This window comes from Ammospiza caudacuta, chromosome 7 (genome assembly GCF_027887145.1).
Source record: "Ammospiza caudacuta isolate bAmmCau1 chromosome 7, bAmmCau1.pri, whole genome shotgun sequence".
Taxonomy (NCBI): domain Eukaryota; kingdom Metazoa; phylum Chordata; class Aves; order Passeriformes; family Passerellidae; genus Ammospiza; species Ammospiza caudacuta.
In genome coordinates this window covers 27,629,763-27,652,559 of record NC_080599.1, presented here as the reverse complement: position 1 = coordinate 27,652,559, position 22,797 = coordinate 27,629,763, and the positions used below count along the sequence as shown (strand labels likewise).

At 39.3% G+C, this 22,797-nt stretch overlaps 1 protein-coding gene across 2 annotated transcripts; it reads left to right on the top strand.

The window, feature by feature from the left end:
* Positions 1-66: 66 nt before the first annotated feature.
* Positions 67-22,242, top strand: DDX59 (DEAD-box helicase 59). Of its 2 annotated transcripts, XM_058808571.1 has the most exons (9): positions 67-150; positions 6,812-6,907; positions 15,738-16,561; positions 17,729-17,896; positions 18,438-18,527; positions 18,909-19,160; positions 19,324-19,476; positions 19,951-20,079; positions 21,688-22,242. In XM_058808571.1, the coding sequence occupies exons 3-9, from the start codon at positions 15,749-15,751 to the stop codon at positions 21,949-21,951; spliced, it is 1,869 nt and encodes a 622-aa protein (XP_058664554.1). In that variant the 5' UTR covers positions 67-150; positions 6,812-6,907; positions 15,738-15,748; the 3' UTR covers positions 21,952-22,242. The 2 variants fall into 2 exon arrangements, with proteins under 2 accessions (XP_058664554.1, XP_058664552.1); XM_058808569.1 differs by lacking the exons at positions 67-150; positions 6,812-6,907 and adding an exon at positions 14,515-14,747.
* Positions 22,243-22,797: the final 555 nt, after the last annotated feature.

Here is a 22,797-nt window from a genome sequence, read left to right as displayed (position 1 = left end):
CGCACTGGATGGGCGAAGGCGGCTGCGCATGTGCCGCCAGCGCCTCCCCGCCCGGGCGGGGCGGGAGCCCGAGGGGCAGCGCCGGGGCGGGCCCGGGCCGCCCCCTCCCCACGGGGGCTGCGGGCGCCGCGTCAGGCGGGGTCGCTCGAGGTGGGTCCGGCCTGGGGTGGGGCGGCCTCGGGAGCGCGGACAGGCCCAGCCCAGCCCAGCCTTAGCCCGGCGGCAGCGGGAGGAGGAGGCGGGGGGGAGCGTTTCCCGCGGTCAGGGGGCGCCGGCGGCGCTGGGAAAGGCTGGGAAAGGGCGGTGTCCCTCGGCCGCGGGTCCACCCGCCCGGCGTCCCCGCTCTCCACTGCGTGGCCGGACGGGCCCGCTGCGGTGTCGCTGGGGAAGGTCGGGATCAGCTCCGCGTGTCTCGTCTGTGAGGGGGCTGAGGAGCCGCCCGCATGCAGGGGAGCCCCGCCGGCCGGGGTCGCGATGACCGGAGCACGGAGCGCTGCCGAGGAGGCGGGCTGAGCATCCCCCGCCCTGTGCATTTGTCACTCCAATTTTAAATCGGGTCTATATATAACTTTAAGAATACTCGGGTGAAAAAATGACAAAGCCTTTAAAATGGTTGAGGGCCTGGTCACGTAACCATTGTAATAGCAGCAAGAGTAGCGATTTGCGCTAGAGACCATCTCCTGGGCTCACACGTACCTGGGCTGTTTTGGGGCGCTCACAGAACCCCTGTAACAGTGGCTGCGTGGAGGGAACATTAGTCACGGGAGGAAGCAGCGACTGCGTGATTAATGACTCAAACAGAACTGGATGGGTTGGCGGCTTCCGACTGCGGGGCTGAGGGTGCGGCCGTGCTGTGACGGGAGCCCGGCGGAGGCTGTGCCTGCCTCGGCATGGGCACTGTGTGTGTCATCGGTGACCCGCGGCGCCACAGGGCGGAATCGCCACGTCTGGGCAGCAAATAGTTATTGTAGCCTATTGTGGATATATTGTTATTGTATGTGTGTATAAATGTGTATATCTACATGTATATATGTATATAAAAACCATATGTATGGTTTGGAGTAATGTCTAAGTCTGCCCTTCTTCCCCTAAAGAATAATTAGACAAAGTCTAAGCATGACGTTGTAAGTTTTCAAATAATATTCCGGCCAGACTGTATTTCTTGTGTTTCGAGTGGACTGTGAATTGATCTGCACAGATTTTTCCATTGGTCTGTGTCTGTGTGTGCTTCTAGCACTTCGGGTGCTCAGGGAGACAAACATCAGGATTATGAGACAAGAATACTTTACAGTTTTACTGACATGTAGCTATATTAATTAGTAATGAGTAATGAAGGGGTTGTGGAGGTCAACATTTGAAGAAATTGTAGCTGAGTATTCCCCATACACTCTCTGGGATGGGATTCCCAAATTGTCATGCATACCACTCATAAGTGGTGCATACCTAGCTACAAAACCAGGAGCTGCTGTGGGCAGTACTCAGCAGAATGGAGGGGAGGAGGAAAGTTGAGAAATCCTTGCTTTAGCAGGCTAAGGACTGAAATTCCCAGATCCTCTGCAGCAGAAATAGTAATAATAATGCCAAATTAATATACAGGTGCACTTGGAAAAGGTTCTCTATTAAGAAAGATTATATGCTTAGTTTTCAACAATTAATATTTGCACATTTTCCTAAGTTATTTTTTATGCGTACTCTGGAAACAAGTAACATTAGACACTTCACATTATTTTAACTATTTTTTACACTGCCAATAGAAATTTTAAAAAAATTCTTCCGCATAATTAATAACAAACACCTGAAATTCTTAAGCTTTAAAATGTCAAATGATTTGTGCTAAGAAGAAAAAAATAATTATGTTCCAGATCCAAATTAATTTGTTGTATGACTGAGAAAATACCTCAGAATTAGATCAGTCTGTAGGAAAACATGTTTAGAAACACTGTAGGGCCATTATTTAGCTGTAATGGAGTTTTTTGTGGGTGCAGCACTTGTGCTGATGAAACCTGTTCAGAGTTTCATCATCAATCAAAGTGGAGTAACTGCAATCAAAGTGGGGTTTCACTTGCTTAGTTCTCTTAAAAGAGAATGCATGAATATAAAATCTAATATAAGTGCAAAAGAAGACATTACCACCAGTTGCTGGAGTGCCTGTGCCAGTTCTTCTACTTTTGCGAACATGCCAAAATGCCATCTTGCTTATTGCATTGTCAAAGATATCAACAGCCAAAATGGAAAATGATTAAAAACTGCTCTAATTGCTCAGAGTAAATAAACAGGAAAACTGAATGAGGAGTCATCCCTTTCTGCTCTGATCCTGTTTATACATCTTGAAATATTTTAAATAGTGATACTTTCCTGTATGCAAGCTTTCTGCTGCACAGCGTTCTATACTTTAGCGTTAATTCCGAGCAGAAAGGCAAAGTATTAAAACAAGCATCTCAGAGATTTTTATTTTTTACCTTCTTTCTCCCTTCGCCTCCCTCTGCCCCGAATTAGAATCCCATTTGACTCGTTTTAGCCTGTGATTACATCATAAGCCTGATTGTTCACTGTCATGTGTCTGGCCATTTTCACAGTGGGTGTACCAAGCCTGAAGTGAGCATCAGGCAAAGGAACCAATATGACCATGAAGCTGTGAATAATGGTGTGGATGGAAGTTCTAATAGTTCTAACCTTTGGAGATAGTGGAACGAGTCCTGACTAACAATTTCATACATTTTTTCCACTTGTTTTAAGATTCACTTAGCTTCTCAAGAGGCTATGTGTAGAATAGAGCCTGTAGGCTAATTTCAGGCCAGCACTAGAGTACTGAAGTTATACTGAACTCTGAGTTATTCCAGTGTTCAGTCTGGAATAACATTTCATGCATAGCTTCTTCCTTTGCAACACTTGATGATAAAGGCAAAGTAAAATGTGTTCAGTTAGAAATACCTTGGCTGTTTTTGCAGAGGCACTGTCTGTAGCCTGACTGGGTGCTAGTGAACAGCCAGTTTATCAGGCTGCCTATGGAGGATAGCAAAAACATTCCCACTTCAGTTTAGCTATATTAGGGCAAATCCACAAACACAGCAGTTCACAGTAACTATTCTGCTGAGTAATGCTTCACTTTTGAGGTTGGAAACAGACTTGGAATAACACTGTGGGCATATTATCTTTAATTGCTGTTATCAAATTTGCCTAATTAAGATGATCCCATCTGTTTTCCTGAGCTTAGAGGATATCAGTCATGATAAAGTGGTTTGGCTGAGGGGAGGGGTGCACCCTGTGGCCTGTAACCTCTGCAGTGAGGCTGCGTGCATGACTTGATGTGGTGCTGTCAGTGTGCAAACCAAGAACCAGTCATGTCCCAGTGGGATCCCTGAGGAATGTGCTTGTTGACTTCAGCAGGTTTTGTGTTACATATATGAAGTTAAACAGGTAATCTATAAATCATTGTGTGAGATTATTACAGCCAAAGGATGACTTATGAAATAGACCTATTGATATTCCACCCTCTTCATTAAATATATTTATTTACAGGTAGTGTTAAAACTGTAAGAGTTAAGAAATTTTATTTTTAAATAGCAATCCAGTGGCTATAAGCAATCTAGGAGACTCCTGGAGTGTGTAGAGACATTTTCCTGGTCCAGGCATTACAGAAGAGAAGGATTATGGGTGCTGGTGCTTACCAATGCAGATGAGCTCATTAGAGGGGCCAAGATTGGTGAAAGCCGGGACTGCAGTGACCACTCCCTGGTGGAGATTGTGAGGACTGTGAGCCTGGCAAGGAGCTAAATTGGGACCCCAAACTTTGAAGGAACAGACTTCCAGTTGTTTAGGAGTTGGTGAATAAGATTCCCTGGAAAACTGTCCATAGGGATAAAGAAGCTGACCAGAGCCAGCAGCTCTTAAAAATATTTTTCTTAAAACTAGATGATCTTTAAGGTCCCATCCAACCCAGGCTATTTGTTATAATTATTTGAATGATTAGCTGAATGATTAAAGTGCTTTGCCATTATTACTAACATGCATATATGCCGTTTCTGCAAGCTAGGAGTTTTCTCAGAGCATATTTTGGAAGGGAATGTGCTCTTCCTGTTTCAGGATGAAACAAAAGTACAAGAACAGTTACATAATTACTGTCTTTCAAATTCTTCTATTATTTTGTGATCAGAAAGTCCTGAGGGAAGAAAACAGTTTACCAACTTTATACATTACAGTAGTCATGAGCCAAAGGGAAAATAAAGGTTTGTATGACATTTTACTTGAATCATCTGTGATTTTTGATACAATTAAAAGTAAAAGAAGGAAAATTGGAGTAATAGCTACTTTAGCACATTACTGCTACTGAAATCTGCACAATGAAAAAGCTGCTCAATGAAAATCAGGTGTGGTACCCAACAGTCACTTCTCTTATTACTTGGACACTACTGGTTTCATTTCCTCAACCTGACTTTGACCTAATGTAGCTCTGCAAAACCTCTGATTTCCCTCAACACTCAGGACTGCTTGGTTTCTTTTGTCTTTTTCTCTGTTTACTTTGGTGTCTTCTTTTCTGAGATTTTAAATTTTGCTTCTGATTTTTAAAATCTGATTTCCAGATTTCCACTGGCTTCTTTTGTGTTCTTCCCATCTGGTGGAATTGCTCTTGTTCTAGAACAAGATGAGCTGTCTTCCCACATATGCTGTGCAATACTCCCTAATTCCAGGGCTTTCTTCTTCTTGACATTCCACCATTGCCAGGTTGTCTGTGATGAAAAAAATACCCTGCTATAACTTGTATTTTTTACTATAAACTTTAAAACATATGGAAAAGTTCATTAAGTGAATGATCTGCTCTATATCTTTATGACCACCTACTGCCTGACATGTTTTCTATGGAAAATTCTGAGGGTGATTTTTAATGAATATAATCTTTAAATGGCTTGGCTGCACTGTAAAATAGATGTATGGTGGGAAACTTGCATTCAGAAAAATACTTTGTACAAAAATAAAGCACTATGTTATTATTGTTGTTAGGTAATGCTTTATTTGCATCCCAGTTTAGAGGAAAATGGACATGACTCTAGTTTTCAAACTGTACATTCAGGTAAAAGAAGTTTAAATCAGTTAGTAAAACTTTTTCACTAAGTCTGAATGAGAGTGAATACAAAATTGTGCACTTCTTCGTGCTGTGACTGGCTTCTTTTGTGCTGCTTCTACATGTGAAGAAAGATCTGAACATTCATAAAAGCTCATTTGTTTTGAGCATATACATAATTTATTAGAAGAACATGAATAGACTTCAGTTTCCCATGTTTTGGCCCTGCTTCCAGTTTTCACTGAAGCTCATGTGTGTCTGAAGGAGAGCAGCAGTAAAGAGAATGCTATGTTTGAACGGTAAATTTCTGGTATCATTTCATTGCACTGAAATTCTTTCTTTTTCCCGAAGAGATGCTAAAGAAGATGAATGAGGAAGGGAAAGCAAGGGAATAGCATGGAAGACTATCCAGTGAAGTTGGTTTGGTTTTTTTTTTTTTTGTCTTTGAAACATCATAATCCAAATTTTCTCTGATACTTTTAGGGAGTTTCCGTTTCCCTTAAATTACTAAGAAATTGCATGTTATTGAGGATTTTTTTTGTTACTTTAGGGAGCTGCTGTACATGGCTGGTAACTGTTTAAAAATCAGCCCTGGAAAGTGTATATCAAAGATTATTATTGTAACCATTTATGCATGCTCAGTAAGGTCATCACAACCTGAGTGTGTAGAACTCTGTTACATTTAATTCTCTTTTGGCATAACTTAATTTGTTTATAATACTTTCTCAGTAGCTTTACAGAGTGTTTGCCTTATGATTCATTTGAAAACATGTTAAAGATAGAAAAATGTATGGGATATCTAAGCCATGTACAGAACAATTTCATTTCAATACTCCCCAATTTTAAGATATATGAGAAACATGGAAAGAACAACAATTATTTCAATACTAGCCTTGAACCAAATGTGTGTGTATATATATATTTAGCAATAAAATCTTGGCTCCAACAAAGATTCATTTTAAGTTCAGGTTAATCCTATGTGTTGCTCCCATTTGAAATCACTGGTGCTACAGACATGATTAAATATAAGTGTATATATAATTGGTTTTCTGGATTAAAGGTGTCATGCAGTTTATTTGTAATTGAAGAAAACAACTGAGGTGGTCTCTTTCTTGTGGAAAGTTTCAAAAGAGAAATGAAGTACAAAAATTTGCACATCTCTGGTTATTCTGTCCTCCTGTGGTATTCTTGCCCTACAATACACATGGCTCCATTAAAGCCTGGAGAGTTATCTCTGCTATCTCACCTGGGCAGGGGGCAGTCTCTGTTCCACTTGGTGGCACAAAGAAAAGATATGTCCATCATTTTCATGGTTGTTGGAAACTCTCTGATCACCAGTCTGGTTGAATGTGGATGAAGGAAGGAGGCCCTGGCCTTGCTGCTCAGGGTGTGTGTGAGCCCCAGGTGTGATGGCCACTGCCCTGGAAGCAGCCTGAGACAGACAAAGTACCCCTGGGACCCCCAGTTCAGCACAGTCAGAAAGTCTCCCCTAATCCAGGGTTTGTTCTCACAGCCACAGTTCAGTTCTTACGGATGGTAATTTACTAAAGGAGTGGAGAATCACCCTGGGGGAGAGGATGCTAGCAGGCACCGGGTTGAATCAAGGGATCATTCCATGAAAAAACAAAAATAACACCTGGAGATTTTATACAAGGAGGGAAACTTGCTGGGATTTATACCTATTACCTTTGATCTGGCAAGTCTCTGTATTTGTGTCAAACTCTTTCTTCCTTTTTTATTTGTTCCTAACAGAAATGAAGCAAGTGCCAGATTGGAGAATGTAGGGCAACAGAACAGATTTCACTGCAATGTGCCAGTGTGTGATAGAGATCCAGCTGGTTCAGATGAGTGAGTATTTTGCTATGCACTGGGCAACTGTTGAAATGGAGTATTTGAAAGTCTCTGTTGCAGTTGGTAGTCTGCACTTTCAGAAGTGGGAAAAGCAGTAAGTCATGGTCCCCAAAGTGTTGGGGAAGCAAAAACAGTCTCAGTAAGAAAGCGTGTTCAAGGTAGAGGGCACATAGCCATGCTTTATTCTCTTTTACCACCAAGGTCCTAAGGGGTATTGTACTGGTATAATTAGGAATAAAACTTGACTTTTTTTGTGTAAAGAGATGAACTGGAGATGCAATAGTTCAGTGGAAACAGAAAAAACACCCAAACCACATGGTATTTATGTTGTAGCACATCATAGGACTTCTAGTCAAAGATACCGTGGTGCACATGCTGAACAAACTGATGAACCATTGTAGTTCAAAGTGAGAATAATACAGGTGTTAGATATTGTAAGACTAGGCAAAGGATAACAAAAAAAGGCTTTGATTACTAAATTGCTCTGATTTTGTTATCTAAGAGAGCCCAGTCCCACAGAAATATCCTCACTGCAGCTAGAGAACAAGTTCCTTGTGTATCACCAGCAGGTTAGGAGCCATCTGAATGGAGATGGTGTGCCTGGGCTTCTGCTGGCTCTTTAATCATTAAAGGATGACATATCATGCTTCCCAGGGCCAACACCCTCTTGTAACTGCTGCCTCCCTTTGTGGCTCCTTGCAGAGCAGACAGTGGCAGTAAGACAGAAGCCTTTTGGCAGCCTTGCCTTTTTAGACAAGTTCCAGTTCATGCAAACGCTCCAAGAATGGTAATGTCTTTATACACCCAGCATGTTAGCTGAATTGCAAATAATCTCAAAGCAACTGTGGTTTCATAGACTTCTGTAGTTTTGATTTGTCTTGAACTGTAAGGTAGGTAGAGATATTTTGGGGGATAATGTGATCTAGGGGAGAAAAAACCAAGTTAGGAAAATCAGCAGAAACTTATTTAAGATACACTGTCTCTTGGTTTTTTTTCTGGCCCTGTTCTTTCTAGTGTTTCTTTTGAAATGACCTCACCATATATATTAAGAAAAGTTTATAATATATTGATATTGATTATATTTATATGTTTTGATTATCTCCTTTTAGTTTTGAATTGCTGGGAGGTTTATTCCTCATAGGTGTAAGCCTAAGCCACCAATTCCTTTCCAGTCTCAGTCAAATCAGTCTTGTAGCCTTCTTGTTTCTTGACACCTGGCTATTACCTGATAGAAAACTTCCTTAGCTGGGGCTGAAATCTATTTTGTGCCTGAAATCTAATTTCTGTATATCTTGCTAGTTGCCACAGGAAAGAATATTGCTTTGGTCAGGAACTCTACAAAATGACCTGGTTGTAATGGGTCAAGAGGCAAAAATGAAATGGGTATGCTGAAATTAGACTTTTGTGTGGCTCAAAGCTTTGAATCATTTGTTCAAAACAAAAACAACCTGACATAATTTAACATTTAAATTCTGGGCTAAATGTTAAATAGCCAGGTTTTTTCACAACCTGGCATTATACCCAGGTCAGCTGAGTTGTATTAAGAATTAGCACAGATTTATTCCACTGAATTGTTTGGCATATAAAATAAGGAATGTTTCATGTGTATTTCATAAAGTCTTCCTTAAAAAGAAAACACACTTCAGTGAAATCTTGACCATACAGCATAAAGTCTCCTTTCACACTGCAGTACTTGAGACTTATTTAATATCCAAGAGTTAGAAAACATAAAATTATCTGGGGTGCAAACTTGATAAACACAAATTTTCTATCAATAAAGCAAGAGAAATACATGCAGTGCTAAATTGTTTACCTTGTTTAGTGTAAATTTAATTTAGTCCAAAACTCAAAAATGTCTTTTAAAGCTTGTAATCTGAATTCTTTTGAACAGGGTATCATGCTGGAATTTTTTGCCGCCAAGTTACAGATCCCAGAAAAATAAGGTTTGCATGAAAAGTTCTTGGCAGATCTCTCTTGGAACAGCACAAACAACACGGCTTAAAAGGAGGCATTCATTATTTCTGTCTTGTTACCCTCTGCTATTACAGTTACCAGCTGTAAGGTTACTGGCATCTTTGAATCTTCTTAATAAAAAGCATGGGAAGCAGTTATTCAAGGATGATACTGAGAAATATGTTGCATTTTTCAGGTTTATTTTGTTTTTAATAGCCATTGTGCTTTATCAAGTTGAGCTAATGCATTATCTGCATGTTCTCAAAACAAACAAAGTTAAGGAAAGTAACAATTACAGAAGGACAAACCTGTTGGTCTCACTTTGGCAGTCTGAGATCCTTGAGTGTGTGATTAAAAAATTGTAGTTACAGCCTTTCTGTGCCCTTCAGTGATTTTTTGGTGAGGGATTCAACTAGGGCAATTTAATTGAGACACAAGGAGCACTAAATGTAATGTAGGGAAGCATGAAGGCTAAACCAGTTGGTTAGTACTGGCATCAATTTTAACAAGAGAACTGATAAAAAGTCTGGTTTGTAGCAGCTCTCTTGCATGTATTCTAGGCCTTTCATGCAGTGGTTTCTGCTGCCAAAACCAGCAGTGCTGGTAGGAGCTTTAGTGGTGGAAAGAAAAATTTGTTAGCATTTTACTCGAAAGGTTTATGCCATTAATCTTGTCTTCAGTTTGTCATAGTATTGGATTTTGACTCTGTTTCCTTCACTCCCTATGAATGCAATGTACCTATTATATTTGTCATACTTGCTGATTAATTAGAAAAGTCCTAATCTCTTAAGTTACATAATTGAAATGAGAGTTTATTGATGAGCAGGTGGCAACACACATTGGACACAGGTCATCTGACAAGCTGGAACTGGATGATTCCTCTTGTCTCTTGTGGAATTTCTTTTTTTCTCTCCCATCCTTTTGTGTGAGACCCCAAAGGAGGAGGAAAAAAAGGTTTACTTTCAGTAAGTGCATGTTGTGTGAATGTTATCTTACTGTTAGAACAGATGCCAATCTCTTTTGCCTCCAAACAGACTTACTAATTGGAACACAAATATATCCTCTCAGAAAGAAAAACAGATTAACAGAAAAGAAGAGAACTTTTAATTCTTAATTCTAATTACATTATATTTCAAGATTTATTTAATCTTGTTAATTTCCACCTGAATTCTCCAACAGTCTGGGTTATAGTTTGCTGCCTACTGAAGTCCCTGGAATCTGACAATTGTGTTTGCAATCTTTTGATCAAATCCTTGCTCTCTAAGTCTCAGAGACCTAACAGAGGTTTATAAGTTTAAATTAGTTTAAATGATTCTCATACCCTAAAATCATTCCTTTTAATTGCAAGAAGCTAGACTATGTTGTACACAAAGGTTGGGAATTGTAGTCACTGTTGTTTTTATAACTGTGCTAACAATATGATGATACTGAATTAGGAAGTCCAACAGTTTTCAAAGTAAATATTATGTGCAGTACTTGAGCGTATAATCACATACATTAATTATGTTCATAATTTTTTCATAAATTGCCCTATAGAGTTATTTCCCTATGGACTATTGGCATTTAATGCTGAAGCTTCAGGGCAGGATTGCTGTTATTTGCAGTTTTATATTTTTTTTTTCTTTAGAAACGAAAAAATTATACCTTCTCAGTAATATGCTTTAAGAACTCAGATTTAATTAGATTATTTTTTAAGTTCAAATTTCACTGTGGATTTCTGCAGAAACTTAATATTGGCCAATGTTTCCTTAGAATGTGGCTCTTCAAACAGAATGCTCAGGAAGCCTGAAAAAATTAGTTCAAATACTTTTTTACTGATTATTTACTTTCAAAAATGAAGGATTTGCCTGTTTAGATTAAATGAAATTAGAAAAACTAGGCCTCAGAATAAGAATACTGCATGTAATACCTGTACAATCAGGACATTTTCACAAGAATATTAATTGTCTAGTTAATGGTTAGCCACAATTATTTGTTTTTAGATTATCTGGATTTTTCCTGTGTGGTTCCTTAAAAGCTGCAATTCAGAAACCAGTGGAGTAATTCACTCACTGGTTCCTTCAATCAAAGAACTATTCATTAAATACACTTTGGGTTAGAGCTGCAGTTGATTACCTACCTAAAAAATATGCTGAGTGGCTTCAAAATCCCCAAGCATTAAATAAACAGAAAAATATTTAACAAGAACAATATTTAGTTTTATGGCATCAGGTGGAGCAGACACAGACACCAGTTCCCAAGTAAACATACTGTGGCTTCCATGCCTCCTGAATGGAAAGACATTCTCCCTCCTTTCCACCCAAGCAGTGGATATTTTGTTAACTCTAATTATATGTATTGAAGTGTGGCATACTTGAAAAAAAAACCCACAGAGAATAATTTTTTCATTCTTTAATTGACGTCTTCATAAACTTAATGTTCTTTGTTATAATGTTATTGAACAGCAGCAGCAAGGCTCTGGAATTTCTAGTTTAGAATAATGTAACATGGGATACATATTGAGATATTTGAAGGAATTAATAGCTTAAAGAAAACCCAAAGCTGTTCCTCTGGATGTGATTTTAGACACATTTTAATTGTCAGATCTGTCAGTCCTGGCACTTGCCACTTGAGGGAGTGATGCACAGGTGCTGGTGGGACTCCAGTTTGAGTCCACTCTCAGCAGATTTGCACGTGCTGGGAGCTCACTCAAGGTGGAAAACTCTCACATTGTGTGAAGATATTTTGGCTACAAAGGAAACTTGAAATGCTCTGTATTAAAATGTTTTGGACAGTTCCCCTTTGGGATGGTTTTATCTGTTCCTCAAACCCCTGTGTGGAACTTGACCTTGGCTGCAGATGTGAGGAGGTGCACAGAGGTTTGGTTCTGGGGCAGTTTGGTTCAGGTTGGAATTAACGGGGTCACTGTGGGTGGTATCGCTGTGGGGAGCTGGGGTGCATGGCTGTGGTCAGGCAGCTCTTTGCAGTGCTTCTGATGCTGCCTCTGAATTAGTGCATGGAATGCCTGTTTCTTATGGATTTACTTGGCCTAGGAGTAGAGGGATTTCAGTCTCCTGCTTTAATCCAGTCTTGTTTTACTGAATTATTTATTATTTGCAAGTGCTGGGAAAGATTGGTTCATGCTTCAAAAGAAAGGCTGTGAGATGTTATAGGGCAAATGCCTGTCTTTAAACTGCGGGCAGGAATCCTTTCTGTATATTTGATACACAAACCTTGAGTGAACATGAAAAAATCTTGATATAATTTAAAATAGAAGTGGGATACTTACTATTAATAATCTTTGTTATGGTTTTCATTATTTCTTTTGACTTTTAATCAATAGTTGCTGTCTTCGTTATTCTAACAGAAATGTGCATAAAATTGAAATAATCTGTTGCTATATATTTATGTAGTAAATCTGTCAGTATGTATGGGTATTTTTGTACATGTGGGGTTGTGTGTGCTTTGCTACATTTCTGTAGCTCCTAATATTTACTTTAGAAGTTACTCTGAAGAGACACTTTAATTATATAAGGACTATGTTTGTGCAGGGGTTTCTAATAACAATATGGGATACCTTCCTGAGCAGCTATTGTACACATGAGTGTGGGCAAGATGGGAATATTTAAAGTCTTTGAGTTTTACCAACTCAATTAAATAACTTTAACACTTTCCTTTATGACACCCCCAGATAAATTGTCCAGAATGAGCAAAAATTACTGTCCATAATTGCTCATGGATTTCTAGCAGGACTTAAATCCACCTTTATTCAGCCAGTGCTTGAACTAACTAGTTTTTAAGAGGAAAAATACGAAGTCAAACCCCTTTGTAGCATATCTGAGAGCATCTTGTCTGGGACATGTAATGTAGTCTAAAGGTACAAAAATTGGAATTCAAAAATCCTATTAAAATGCCATTCACCTCAGATCTGATTAGCAGCATCAAGAGCTGAGAGGATGGGAATTAAATTCCCCAAGGCATCTCTTACTCTTACATTTTTCATTGTTCTGAAAGAAAACTTAGGCAAGTGACTGAACCAGAATGTTTATGCTTTAGTCCAGGAAAAAAATATTTATTCAGTGAGCTCACAAAGTAAAATATCTGTTTCAGAAGAGGTTTTGTTACATCTATACTGATTAACTTCTCCATGTAAATAAACAATAACCTACTACATTCTGTGAGCAGTGAGCACCTTTTATAAAGCATGTTATAATTTTTGTTAGAAGAAATAATGAACTATCAATAGCTGTCCAGCCTTTACAAGCCACTCAAGGCACAGTAGCTCTATTGTTACCTGTTATTAGTAATCTCTTTTTCAGACTGTTGAGTCTACATAGTTGTTTCTTGCATGGAAGCCCTATCATGCTTTTGAATATCCACAGAGTGCTTTTCTAAAAATTTTTTCAATTTCTACTGTAGTCTTTCTCACTCAAGAGAAGAATTTCCTACCTTAGTTTTTTCTTACTGCTGTTGCACACTGAAAAAATTAGAAAAAGCTTATATATATAAGATGTTTGCGTTTTGGTGCATGGACTGTATAGGGTATGAAACATCTCTTATACTATTAAATATTGTTGAAATACTGGTCTTTGTTTAGCAAATGATGTTTTGAATTCCAGGAAATGACCTTGTAAAAATGGAAGTAAGAAAAGGAAATTTGCTTCTGTTAGGGAGGGAAAATGAAGGAAAGAAAGTTAGTGCAAACAAAGGGGAATGACAAAGGCTGAATCAGAGAAAGGTGGGGATTTTCACAGGAATGTATGGAGTGTGGGTGGAAGGTGCCTGCAAATTTTTAAGTCTAGTGATGCCCACTTTCCAAATGTTCAATAATCTTTTCAATTCTTTTCAATTCTTTGTTTGATCTCTGTATACTTTCAAGCCTAATCAACAAGAAGGGAAATTTAATTAATGGAACAAAGAGCAGCTAACAAACAAGCTCTAAGTGATGTCCAGGTGTTAGAAAAACAAATTACTTGTTGGTAGAATTACCTTGTCACGGGGTAGGGCTTGACATGTTCCACTGACCTCAGACCTATCGGAAGGCTGGCAAGGCCTGGGAAGAAGGATGTTCACTGACACTGGACACAAAGAATGCAGGATTCGCCAGAATTCCCAAGATAAGGAAGAAACTAATAAAGACAACTCAGGACTGTGCTGAGTTAACAGTCTCATGGCCCACCAACCCAAAAGAGAAAGACTGAGCATGCAGACTAATTAGCACGAGAAATGAGGGAATCATTAATAACAGAAATAGAATTCAGATAATTAAGAGAACCGTGTAACTTGTAGCCAATGAACACGAATTTCTTTGTCGGCTAGAATGTATAAATAGTAAAAAGTTCCGATAATTGGCGCGCTTGGTTTGTGGAGTACCACCGCGCACACAGGCTTGCGCAACTCTGAGATAAATAATCAATGTCTCGAATGTGTAATTATTGCCTTGCTGCACGCTGGGCAGCGAAGGCGATTTTAGTGGGTAACAACCGCCCCTGCGGCCCCCATCGCAGGCCGAGCCCGGCAGTCGCGGCCCGGCCCCGCCCGGCGGAGCGCGCAGGCCCGGCCGCCCCGGCCGCGGGACCCGCCCCGGCCGCTGCCCTGCCCTGCCCGCCGGGAGCTGTGGGCGGGAGCGGCCCCGTGCGGCCGCCGCCATTTTGTGCGGGAGGCGGCGCGCGGCCCGGCGGCAGCGGTTCGTGAGCCGGGGGGGCCGGGGCCGCACTCCGCCCGCGGCAGCGGGCACGGCTGTCGGGCTGGAAAGCCCTCGCGCCGCTCTGTTCTCCCGTGCGGTGTGTGGCGCTTGCCGGGTAACGGGGCTGGGAGAGGCTGCCCGGGTCCCGAGCAGCGTCCGCCAGCCCTGCACTCTGCGTCAGCGCTGCCCTCGCCGAGAGGCTGCTGGGCGTGCAGAGAGGTTCGTTGCTGGAGATTCCCATTAGGCGCGAAAATCCAATGGTGATATTTGGGTTCTGGTCCGGGAGCGCGGCGGATCTGCGGCCCCGGAACCGCGGTCCGGCCGCGGAGCTCTGCGGGCCGGCGCTGCTGCCGCGTCCTCGGACTGCTCCCGGTTACATAAACACAGCTGACTGTGCACGCTGACATAGCTTGGGGTGCTTAAAAAAGATAGTGTGAGAAGAAGTTCGTAGAGATTAGTAGGCACAGTGCAATTTTCTCAGAATAAAATTGCCGTGTTTTGTGTAGTTTTTTACTGATTGTACAATAGCAAACGATTGGTGAGCATATCTGATGCTTTTGAAGACAAATACTGAAAGTTTCAGAATATAAAATATGGTTATGTTTTAACAATATGTCTTACAGTGTATGTTTGGCAAACTGATGGTGTGAGTCTTTGCTTGTTTCTGGACATTGAACAAGCAGAGCTGAACTCTAAAGAAATCTCAAAAGTTTGCGCTTAATTTTAAGTGGACTTTAAAAAGAGCAATTAAAAGAGTGATCTTGGATGGATCCTGTATTGGATTTGACATCCTTTCCAAAACTGGTGGTTTTATTTAGTTTAGGTTGGGTGGGTTTTTTCCATACCTTTGAGAATGTTTGCATCTGTGGTTTCATCTTAGAAAAAGGTGAACTCTCCAAGGATTTAAATATGACTGGCTTGCAAAATTGATAAATTTCCGCATGATGAAAAGCAAAGTTCTCACTCAGCTGCAAAGGCTGAATACTGACAATAATTAACTGTATTCTATATATTCTTCTTCACATTTGCATTAACATTGTCACAATCAAGATAATTTTTAAACAAGACATATTATAGATCTTTTCAGAGATTGACAGTTGGTTTCTGTTTGCCAATACTTGCTAGATTTTTTTTTTTGGTGGTAACAAAGTAAAATGTACCTTTTTCAGTAGTAGTAGTTTCTAACAACTGTAACCATTTTCTTTCTAGCCTGCTGAAGCATGTTTTTACCACGATCTGTTAAAGTCAAGAGGACTGCTGATGAGGACAAAAGTTGTACAGCTAAGAAAAGTAAACTGTCTTCTGGAGGATCTTCACTAGAGGAGACCACAGAGTTCCAGGACTGTAAGTCAGTTAGAACAGAAACTTCTGCTTCAACAGACAATTCAAGTGAAATTGTACAAGAACACGCAGAACCTGCAGCTGCAGACCTTGGTGTTGTTAATACACCATTGGCACAGGACAGCCAAAATACCGAGGATGATGGCTCTCTGGAAGAACCCATCAAATCCTTCAGCAAGTCCCAGCGCTGGGCGGAGCCTGGAGAACCCGTGTGTGTTGTGTGTGGCCGCTACGGGGAGTACATCTGCGATGAAACAGATGAAGATGTTTGTAGTTTGGAATGTAAAGCCAAGCACCTTCTACAAACTCAAGCAAAGGAAAAGCAGCTTACATCTGATCAAGCTGCAGGTTCTCAAGCAGAAGCTCATCTGCTTAATACACCTTATTTCTACAAAGATCATTCCTTTATTTTAGGTTTGCAAGAGGAACAGGTTGAGAACCTTAAACTGCAGCTGGGTATTGCTGTCCAGGGCCAGCAAGTTCCAAGACCTATTGTAGAGTTTGAACACTGTGGTTTTCCTGAAACTTTAAACGATAATTTAAAGAATTCTGGCTATGAAGTCCCAACTCCCATTCAAATGCAAATGATCCCTGTTGGACTGTCAGGGAGGGATATTCTGGCTAGTGCTGACACGGGCTCTGGAAAAACAGCAGCTTTCCTGCTTCCTGTTATTATGAAGGTTTTGAAAGAGGTAATGAAACTTCAGATAGTTAGAGAAAGCAGTTTGCAGCTTTGTCTGTTGGATTCCCAATGTAATGGAGAATGTGATTGCAGTGTTTTTCATTAACATTCAGTGATCATTTGACTTTTGATTGGTCAATCATTTGGTTCTTGGAGGGGGGAGGTGCTAATTATTTTTAATTAAATTGAATATTTTTTCACTTTGGTCAGGAGATGAAGCAACTCTATCAATATTACCTATTACACAGTTCCTGCTTGTTGAGAAGTTAATTAAATTCTGTGGTAGACTTCCTAAATTACTTAAAATAGAAAGTGAAAATAACTCCAGGTCCTCTCTAAGTTCTTCCTGTATCTTCATGTATCAAATGGCTCAAAGGGATTTGTTGGAATTTGTATGGCTTCACAGAGTAATTTCTCTTGCAATATATTTGGTTGACTGTCAGATAATTGCAGGAAATTGGGGTAAAAAAATTTCTGAAATCCTGTAGTTACACAGTCTCCACTTTTATACTGTGGGAAAAAAAATCAAGAAAACTGCTTTGTAAGGACATGAATGTATGATTAGAAGCAATGGCAATGAGTATTCTGTACCTTGTGTGTGGTTCAGAACTGTTTTCTGCTTTATGGGATTTATTCAAAAAGGGATGCATATATATTGGATATATATTGGATGTATTAGAGAATTTGGGACATGATTCTACTGATGCTTTGCACTGTTTAGATACTTTTACAGAATGTATATACACACAAACGTGTATAACTTTTTTCAAATGAATAATTGAAAGATTATTTAAGTAACTCTTTTATTCTTTGAAGTACTTTAGCAACTCCTAAACTCTAGTTTAAGAACAAAAGCATTATGTAGAAGTAGGTAAGAAAAGGTGTATACACTCCAGCAGTTCCTCTGTCTGATTATCATTAAAGTCTGCAAGACAGATACATGTTTATAGCAATATGTGCAAAATTGGGGTCTCAGTGAAAAATGCATCTGTACACAATCTTTTCCATGCTTCATCTTCAGGTCACTGTACAAGTTAATGTATATATTGAGAAGTAATTTTATTTTGCTGCTTAAAATAATTCTCATTTTTAATGCAAAAGATCGGGAAATTTGAAAGCTTTTTATCTAAATAATAAAGCAATTCCAAATTAATCAGATTTTTCCTCTTCTTTCTAGACAGAAACTCCATGTGCCCTTATTTTGGCACCAACGAGGGAGTTGGCAATTCAGATTGAGCGCCAAGCGAAGGAGCTGATGGCCGGGTTACCCAACATGAGGACAGCTCTGCTGGTGGGAGGTTTGCCCCTGCCCCCGCAGCTGCACCGCCTCAGGCAGAGTGTCAAGGTGAGCTCTGACCCAGAGTGCAGAGCCACGCTGTCAACATTCACAGGAAACAGAAATGTTACTGCTGGCACCTATGAACACACGGAGATGGCTTTCTCCTAAGCCTGAGCTACTGAAACATTTGTTACCGCCTGAAAATTTAGTTGCACAATTTTTAAAAAGCTTTTTCACTTCTCGTTAAACATCTAATAGCTTTTTTGTTTGTTTGTTTTTAAAAAGTTACATTCTGATATTGCTGCTTTCAAAGACTGAAATATGCCAGTATTTTACACAAGGAGTTGTAATTGTTTTTCATGCAGATTTTATTTCTTGTAACTTATCTCCATTAAAGTTTTGATAGGTCCATTTTGTCTTAGCGCTTCATAATTTATAAGTTTTCTAGAAGTTTTATTACTTACTTGAGTGCAAGTAATTTCATTCATTACTGCCATTGTTATGTATGTGATGGAATTTTATGGTTTTTCTAGGATGATCCTCTGTCCTTTCATGGAATTTCTTACTCCCATGGGGTTTTTTCCTCCCTCTTTTTTTTTTTTTTCAGGTGATAATAGCAACACCTGGAAGACTTCTTGAGATTTTAAAGCAAAGTTCTGTTCAACTGCATGGCATAAAAATTGTAGTGGTGGATGAAGTAAGTATTTATCAGATCTCTATTACCTACACAGGGGTCCTGGCAGAGTAATGTGAGTGGCTAATCTCACTTATTAAACATACAGAGTGTTTTATATAAAAATAGAATATGTTTCTTAAGAGACAGTTTTATTTTTTGACACAGTTTGAAATGTGTTTAAACAACAAATGTTCTATTGCTGTAAAGTTAGGTACAGGATAATACTGTTGAGCCAGTGTGAACCATTTGTTTTTAATTTTCTGACTTAGCTTTTCTTCTGACTGTAAATGCTCCTGCATTTGGATTGTTACATGTTACATTATGATTCTTTTGTCAATTTAAGTTTGGAATCCTGCTGTTCATGGAAAAAAAAGTGGTACAACTGTAATATTTTTCATTTAGGTGGATACCATGCTAAAAATGGGTTTCCAGCAGCAGGTGTTGGATATTTTGGAAAACATCTCTCATGATCATCAAACCATCCTGGTGTCAGCCACGATTCCAGTGGGCATTGAGCACTTGGCAAATCAGCTTCTGCACAATTTTGTCAGAATAACAATTGGAGACAAGAATCTGCCATGTTCCAATGTTCGGCAAATTATCTTGTGGGTAGAAGAACCATCTAAAAAGAAAAAGCTGTTTGAAATACTAAATGTAAGTTTAATATTTTTCTCATAAGAGCAATTTATAAAATGATTCATATCTTTCCAAATCTCTGTCAGGTTTTCATCTCATGATCAGGACAAAATGAATCCATGCTGATGATGAGCAGCCAGTTGTTGTAATCCCTTTTTAAATAAACACTTTAATTTTACAGGATAACAAGCTCTTCAAGCCTCCAGTGTTGGTGTTTGTGGACTGTAAACTAGGAGCAGATCTGTTGAGTGATGCTGTTCATAAGATTACAGGATTGCAGTGCACAGCTATGCATTCTGAAAAGTCTCAGGTGGAAAGAACAGACATATTACAGGTTTGTGCCTACTCTAGTTCAGGGTGTCTGGTAAATTTCAAATGGCCTTTTTTAAAATGTGGCTTCATTTGAATGACTGAAGTCATAATGGACTGCTTTTCTGCAGTAATACCTGAGGTATTGCTGGGGGAGATAGAGACAGACAGGACTAAGCAAAACTGTAGATAATAATCCTGTTTTAAATGTAGATAAATACAGAGACTGTTTCTCAGATTATCAGTTACAATTAAATGCTTATTTAAATTCCCATTTCAAATAATGTTTGCAATTAAAATTGTGGGTTAGTTCTCTCTTTGGTTATCTCTCTGAATTACATTCCTGTTTAAATCAAGAATACAGGGAGCCATTCTCTTTTCTACAATAGAATAATCCCACTGGGTGTGATCTTACACCAGATGTTAACCCATGCTTGGAAAGGTTCAAAATACAAATAAGGAAAGAAGAATTAATTGTAGGTTGTTCCCTCCTTGCCAGGGATTACTTCAAGAGAAGTATGAAGTTATAGTAAGTACTGGAGTCCTTGGACGAGGGCTTGACCTTGTCAATGTCAAACTGGTGGTGAATTTTGATATGCCTTCAAGTATGGATGAATATGTACACCAGGTAAATAAATAAATAAATAAATTGCTAATGATTTACTTGAAAAGTATATTGAAATATGACATCCAGCTATGGAAATGTAAATGTAAACAGAAAGATAATTTTCCTCTTCAGAATTATTTTTATAGGAAAGGAACAATGATGCTGGATGTCTCTTCTGTAAGTCTCTTATGTAAATTACTCAAATCTAGAATACTGTTCCTATTATCTTCTATATAAGTTACTAAAACCTAGAAGAATATCTTTACTTACTTTTGCAGTGTATTTCTTTCTGTTTTGTACTCTCTTATATCATTTTGTGTCTATAGAAAACAAAGTTTACCATTTTTTTATTGTATGAAGATTGGCCAAATGCCCCTCTTGCAGGTGCAGCTCATCTGCAGTGTGGGATATGCATTAATAGTCAGGACAGCAGTCATGAACTTGATTTCTTCCCCTCTTTCTAGTCAAGATATTTTTTTCTATGGATTTCGTGCTTTAGAAGAGATGGCCCGTGAGTTTCACGTGTGTGTGCGTTTATGTGCACAGTCCCCAGCCCTACTTCAGCTGGCACATCAAGAGAACTCATTCTTGCCCTCTTTGTGGCATGAGGAAGACGCAGTGCTACTGTGTGCAGTTCTGGGAACATCAGCTGTGGGAAAGGGCAGCAAACTGGAGGCAGTCCAGGTGAAGTCAGGGGCTGGCACACGTGACACTTCAGGACAGGCTCAACTGGGCTTGTTTGGGCTGCTCTGGAGACTTAATTGCTGTCTACATTCGGGTGATTACAGAGGAGACAGAGCCAGACTGGCCTTGAGGATGCCCAGGGAAAGGACAAGAGCCAGCAGTTGTAGCTTTCTGCAAGGGAAATTGTGGCCTCATAGCAGGGAGAAAGGTCCCATACTGCCTGAAAATCCTTTGTGCTTCAGACACTGGAAACAAAGCCCTGAGGGAGCTGATCTGACTTTGAAGTAAAACTGGTTCCAAACAGATGGGGAGGACCTCTGGAAGTTATCCACTGTCATGAACTCCTCAAGTAGCCTGTGTTGTTAACTGCAAAATTCCCCTCTTGTTTTTAAATATCTTTCTGCTAAAGTTTCAAGCATGTATTAAGTAAATAAAGATGCTCTTTTTCTAGCATCAAAACTGTACCAATATCAACATGTTAGCTGTTTCTGAATAGAGAGTCGTTGTAGACTCTATTCTAATTTTTCAAGCATTTTAGAGAATATTGGTGAATAATTTAAAGTTACTAGGACATTGAAAGTAAAGGGCATTTTTGTGGCCATGCTGACACATATTGTGCTTGATACGAAGTATAAGTATTTGGCATCTTTAGTATTTTTTAAAACCTTTTGTTTGGATCAGATTTACTGTAAGCCTTTGCTTCATATCTCAATACAATATCAGACTTCTGGTATGTCACATAAACAAGTCATAATTTTAAATGCATTTCAGCTACATCTTCAGATCTACACATCCTGAGAATTCAGGAAGCTTAGAGGATGAGAGAGATTTGGTCCTGTCACTTATGTTTACTTGCTGTTCTATAATAAGAAAATAAACTTCTGAGACAACTAGAAGGACTTCCATGTAATATTGCTAACTTAAAATGAATATATGCTTTTTCAGGTTGGAAGAGCAGGGAGATTGGGTCACAATGGAACTGCAATTACTTTTATCAATAACAACAGCAAGAAGCTCTTTTGGGATGTTGTGAAGAGAGTGAAACCCACAGGCACCATTCTTCCCCCACAGCTGCTTAATTCCCCATATCTGCATGACCAGAAGAGAAGGGAACAACTGAGACTTAAACAGTTACATAATAACCTTGTAACAGGAGACAATATTATGGACATTATTAAAAAACACAACAAAAATAATTCTCAGAGGTAATAAAGGCATATTTATGTAATTACAATAAAAGCATGATTAAAAATAAATACGAAATGTTGTCTTGGATATTGCATTTTAAAAAGAAATTTGTACAGTTTTTAAGAAGTCTCCTTTTTATCTCATCTTTATTTTGAAATACTGGCTATTGTGTGCTTGAATTACTATAGTACCTAGTAAAAGTACTCTGGAACCCTTTTTCAAAACCAGTAGTCCTTGGTCTTGCTGGCAAGGAAAAAAAATTAATGGCAGATTAGCCTCTGAAAATCCTTTCCTATTACCTTAAGTAAAGTCTTCCACTGGAAAATGTTTCTCCAAGTCCTCAGTATGCTCTCTTGGGGTTTATTAAGAACATATATAAGTTTTGTTTGTAAACATACTGAAACTCTATTAGTGCCTGTGTACCAGCTGCAAGTTCTGTTGAAGGACTTTGCAATAAAAAAAATAGTTTGTTATTAGTGTAAGTTTATGGAAGAGAAATAAGATACAGCCTATAATTTTGATTTTATTTAATCAAAATGATGTCTTCTGTGGAGATGGAATTTGTTAATTTGAAATAATCCACTCCTGCCTATAAAATGTTTTTGTGTAACTCTCCTGCAGACTAATTTAGGCATTGGTATGTTCAGAAGCACGGGAACCCCTGCTGTACCAAACTCCCACAAATCGTGTTAATCATGAAATCAAACAACAGATTAACCCCACATTTGTCCCAGGAACTAAGTGCAAGTACAGGTTGTGTCAAGGGAAAATTGTATCAGCAACCCGGTTCAGTAAGCTTGTAGCAAGCTTTCTCAAGCAAGCTTTCTCATTGTTACTGGGTTTAGATGGTTTCGCATAATATATTTT

What these genes read in the sequence shown, in the direction of transcription:
- DDX59 (XM_058808571.1), top strand. Translation starts at nt 15,749, where the DNA reads ATGTTTTTACCACGATCTGTTAAAGTCAAGAGGACTGCTGATGAGGAC. An exon ending in AAATTGTAGTGGTGGATGAA is followed by an intron (nt 18,528 to 18,908) that starts GTAAGTATTTAT and finishes TTTTTCATTTAG; the next exon opens with GTGGATACCATGCTAAAAAT. An exon ending in TGGATGAATATGTACACCAG is followed by an intron (nt 20,080 to 21,687) that starts GTAAATAAATAA and finishes ATGCTTTTTCAG; the next exon opens with GTTGGAAGAGCAGGGAGATT.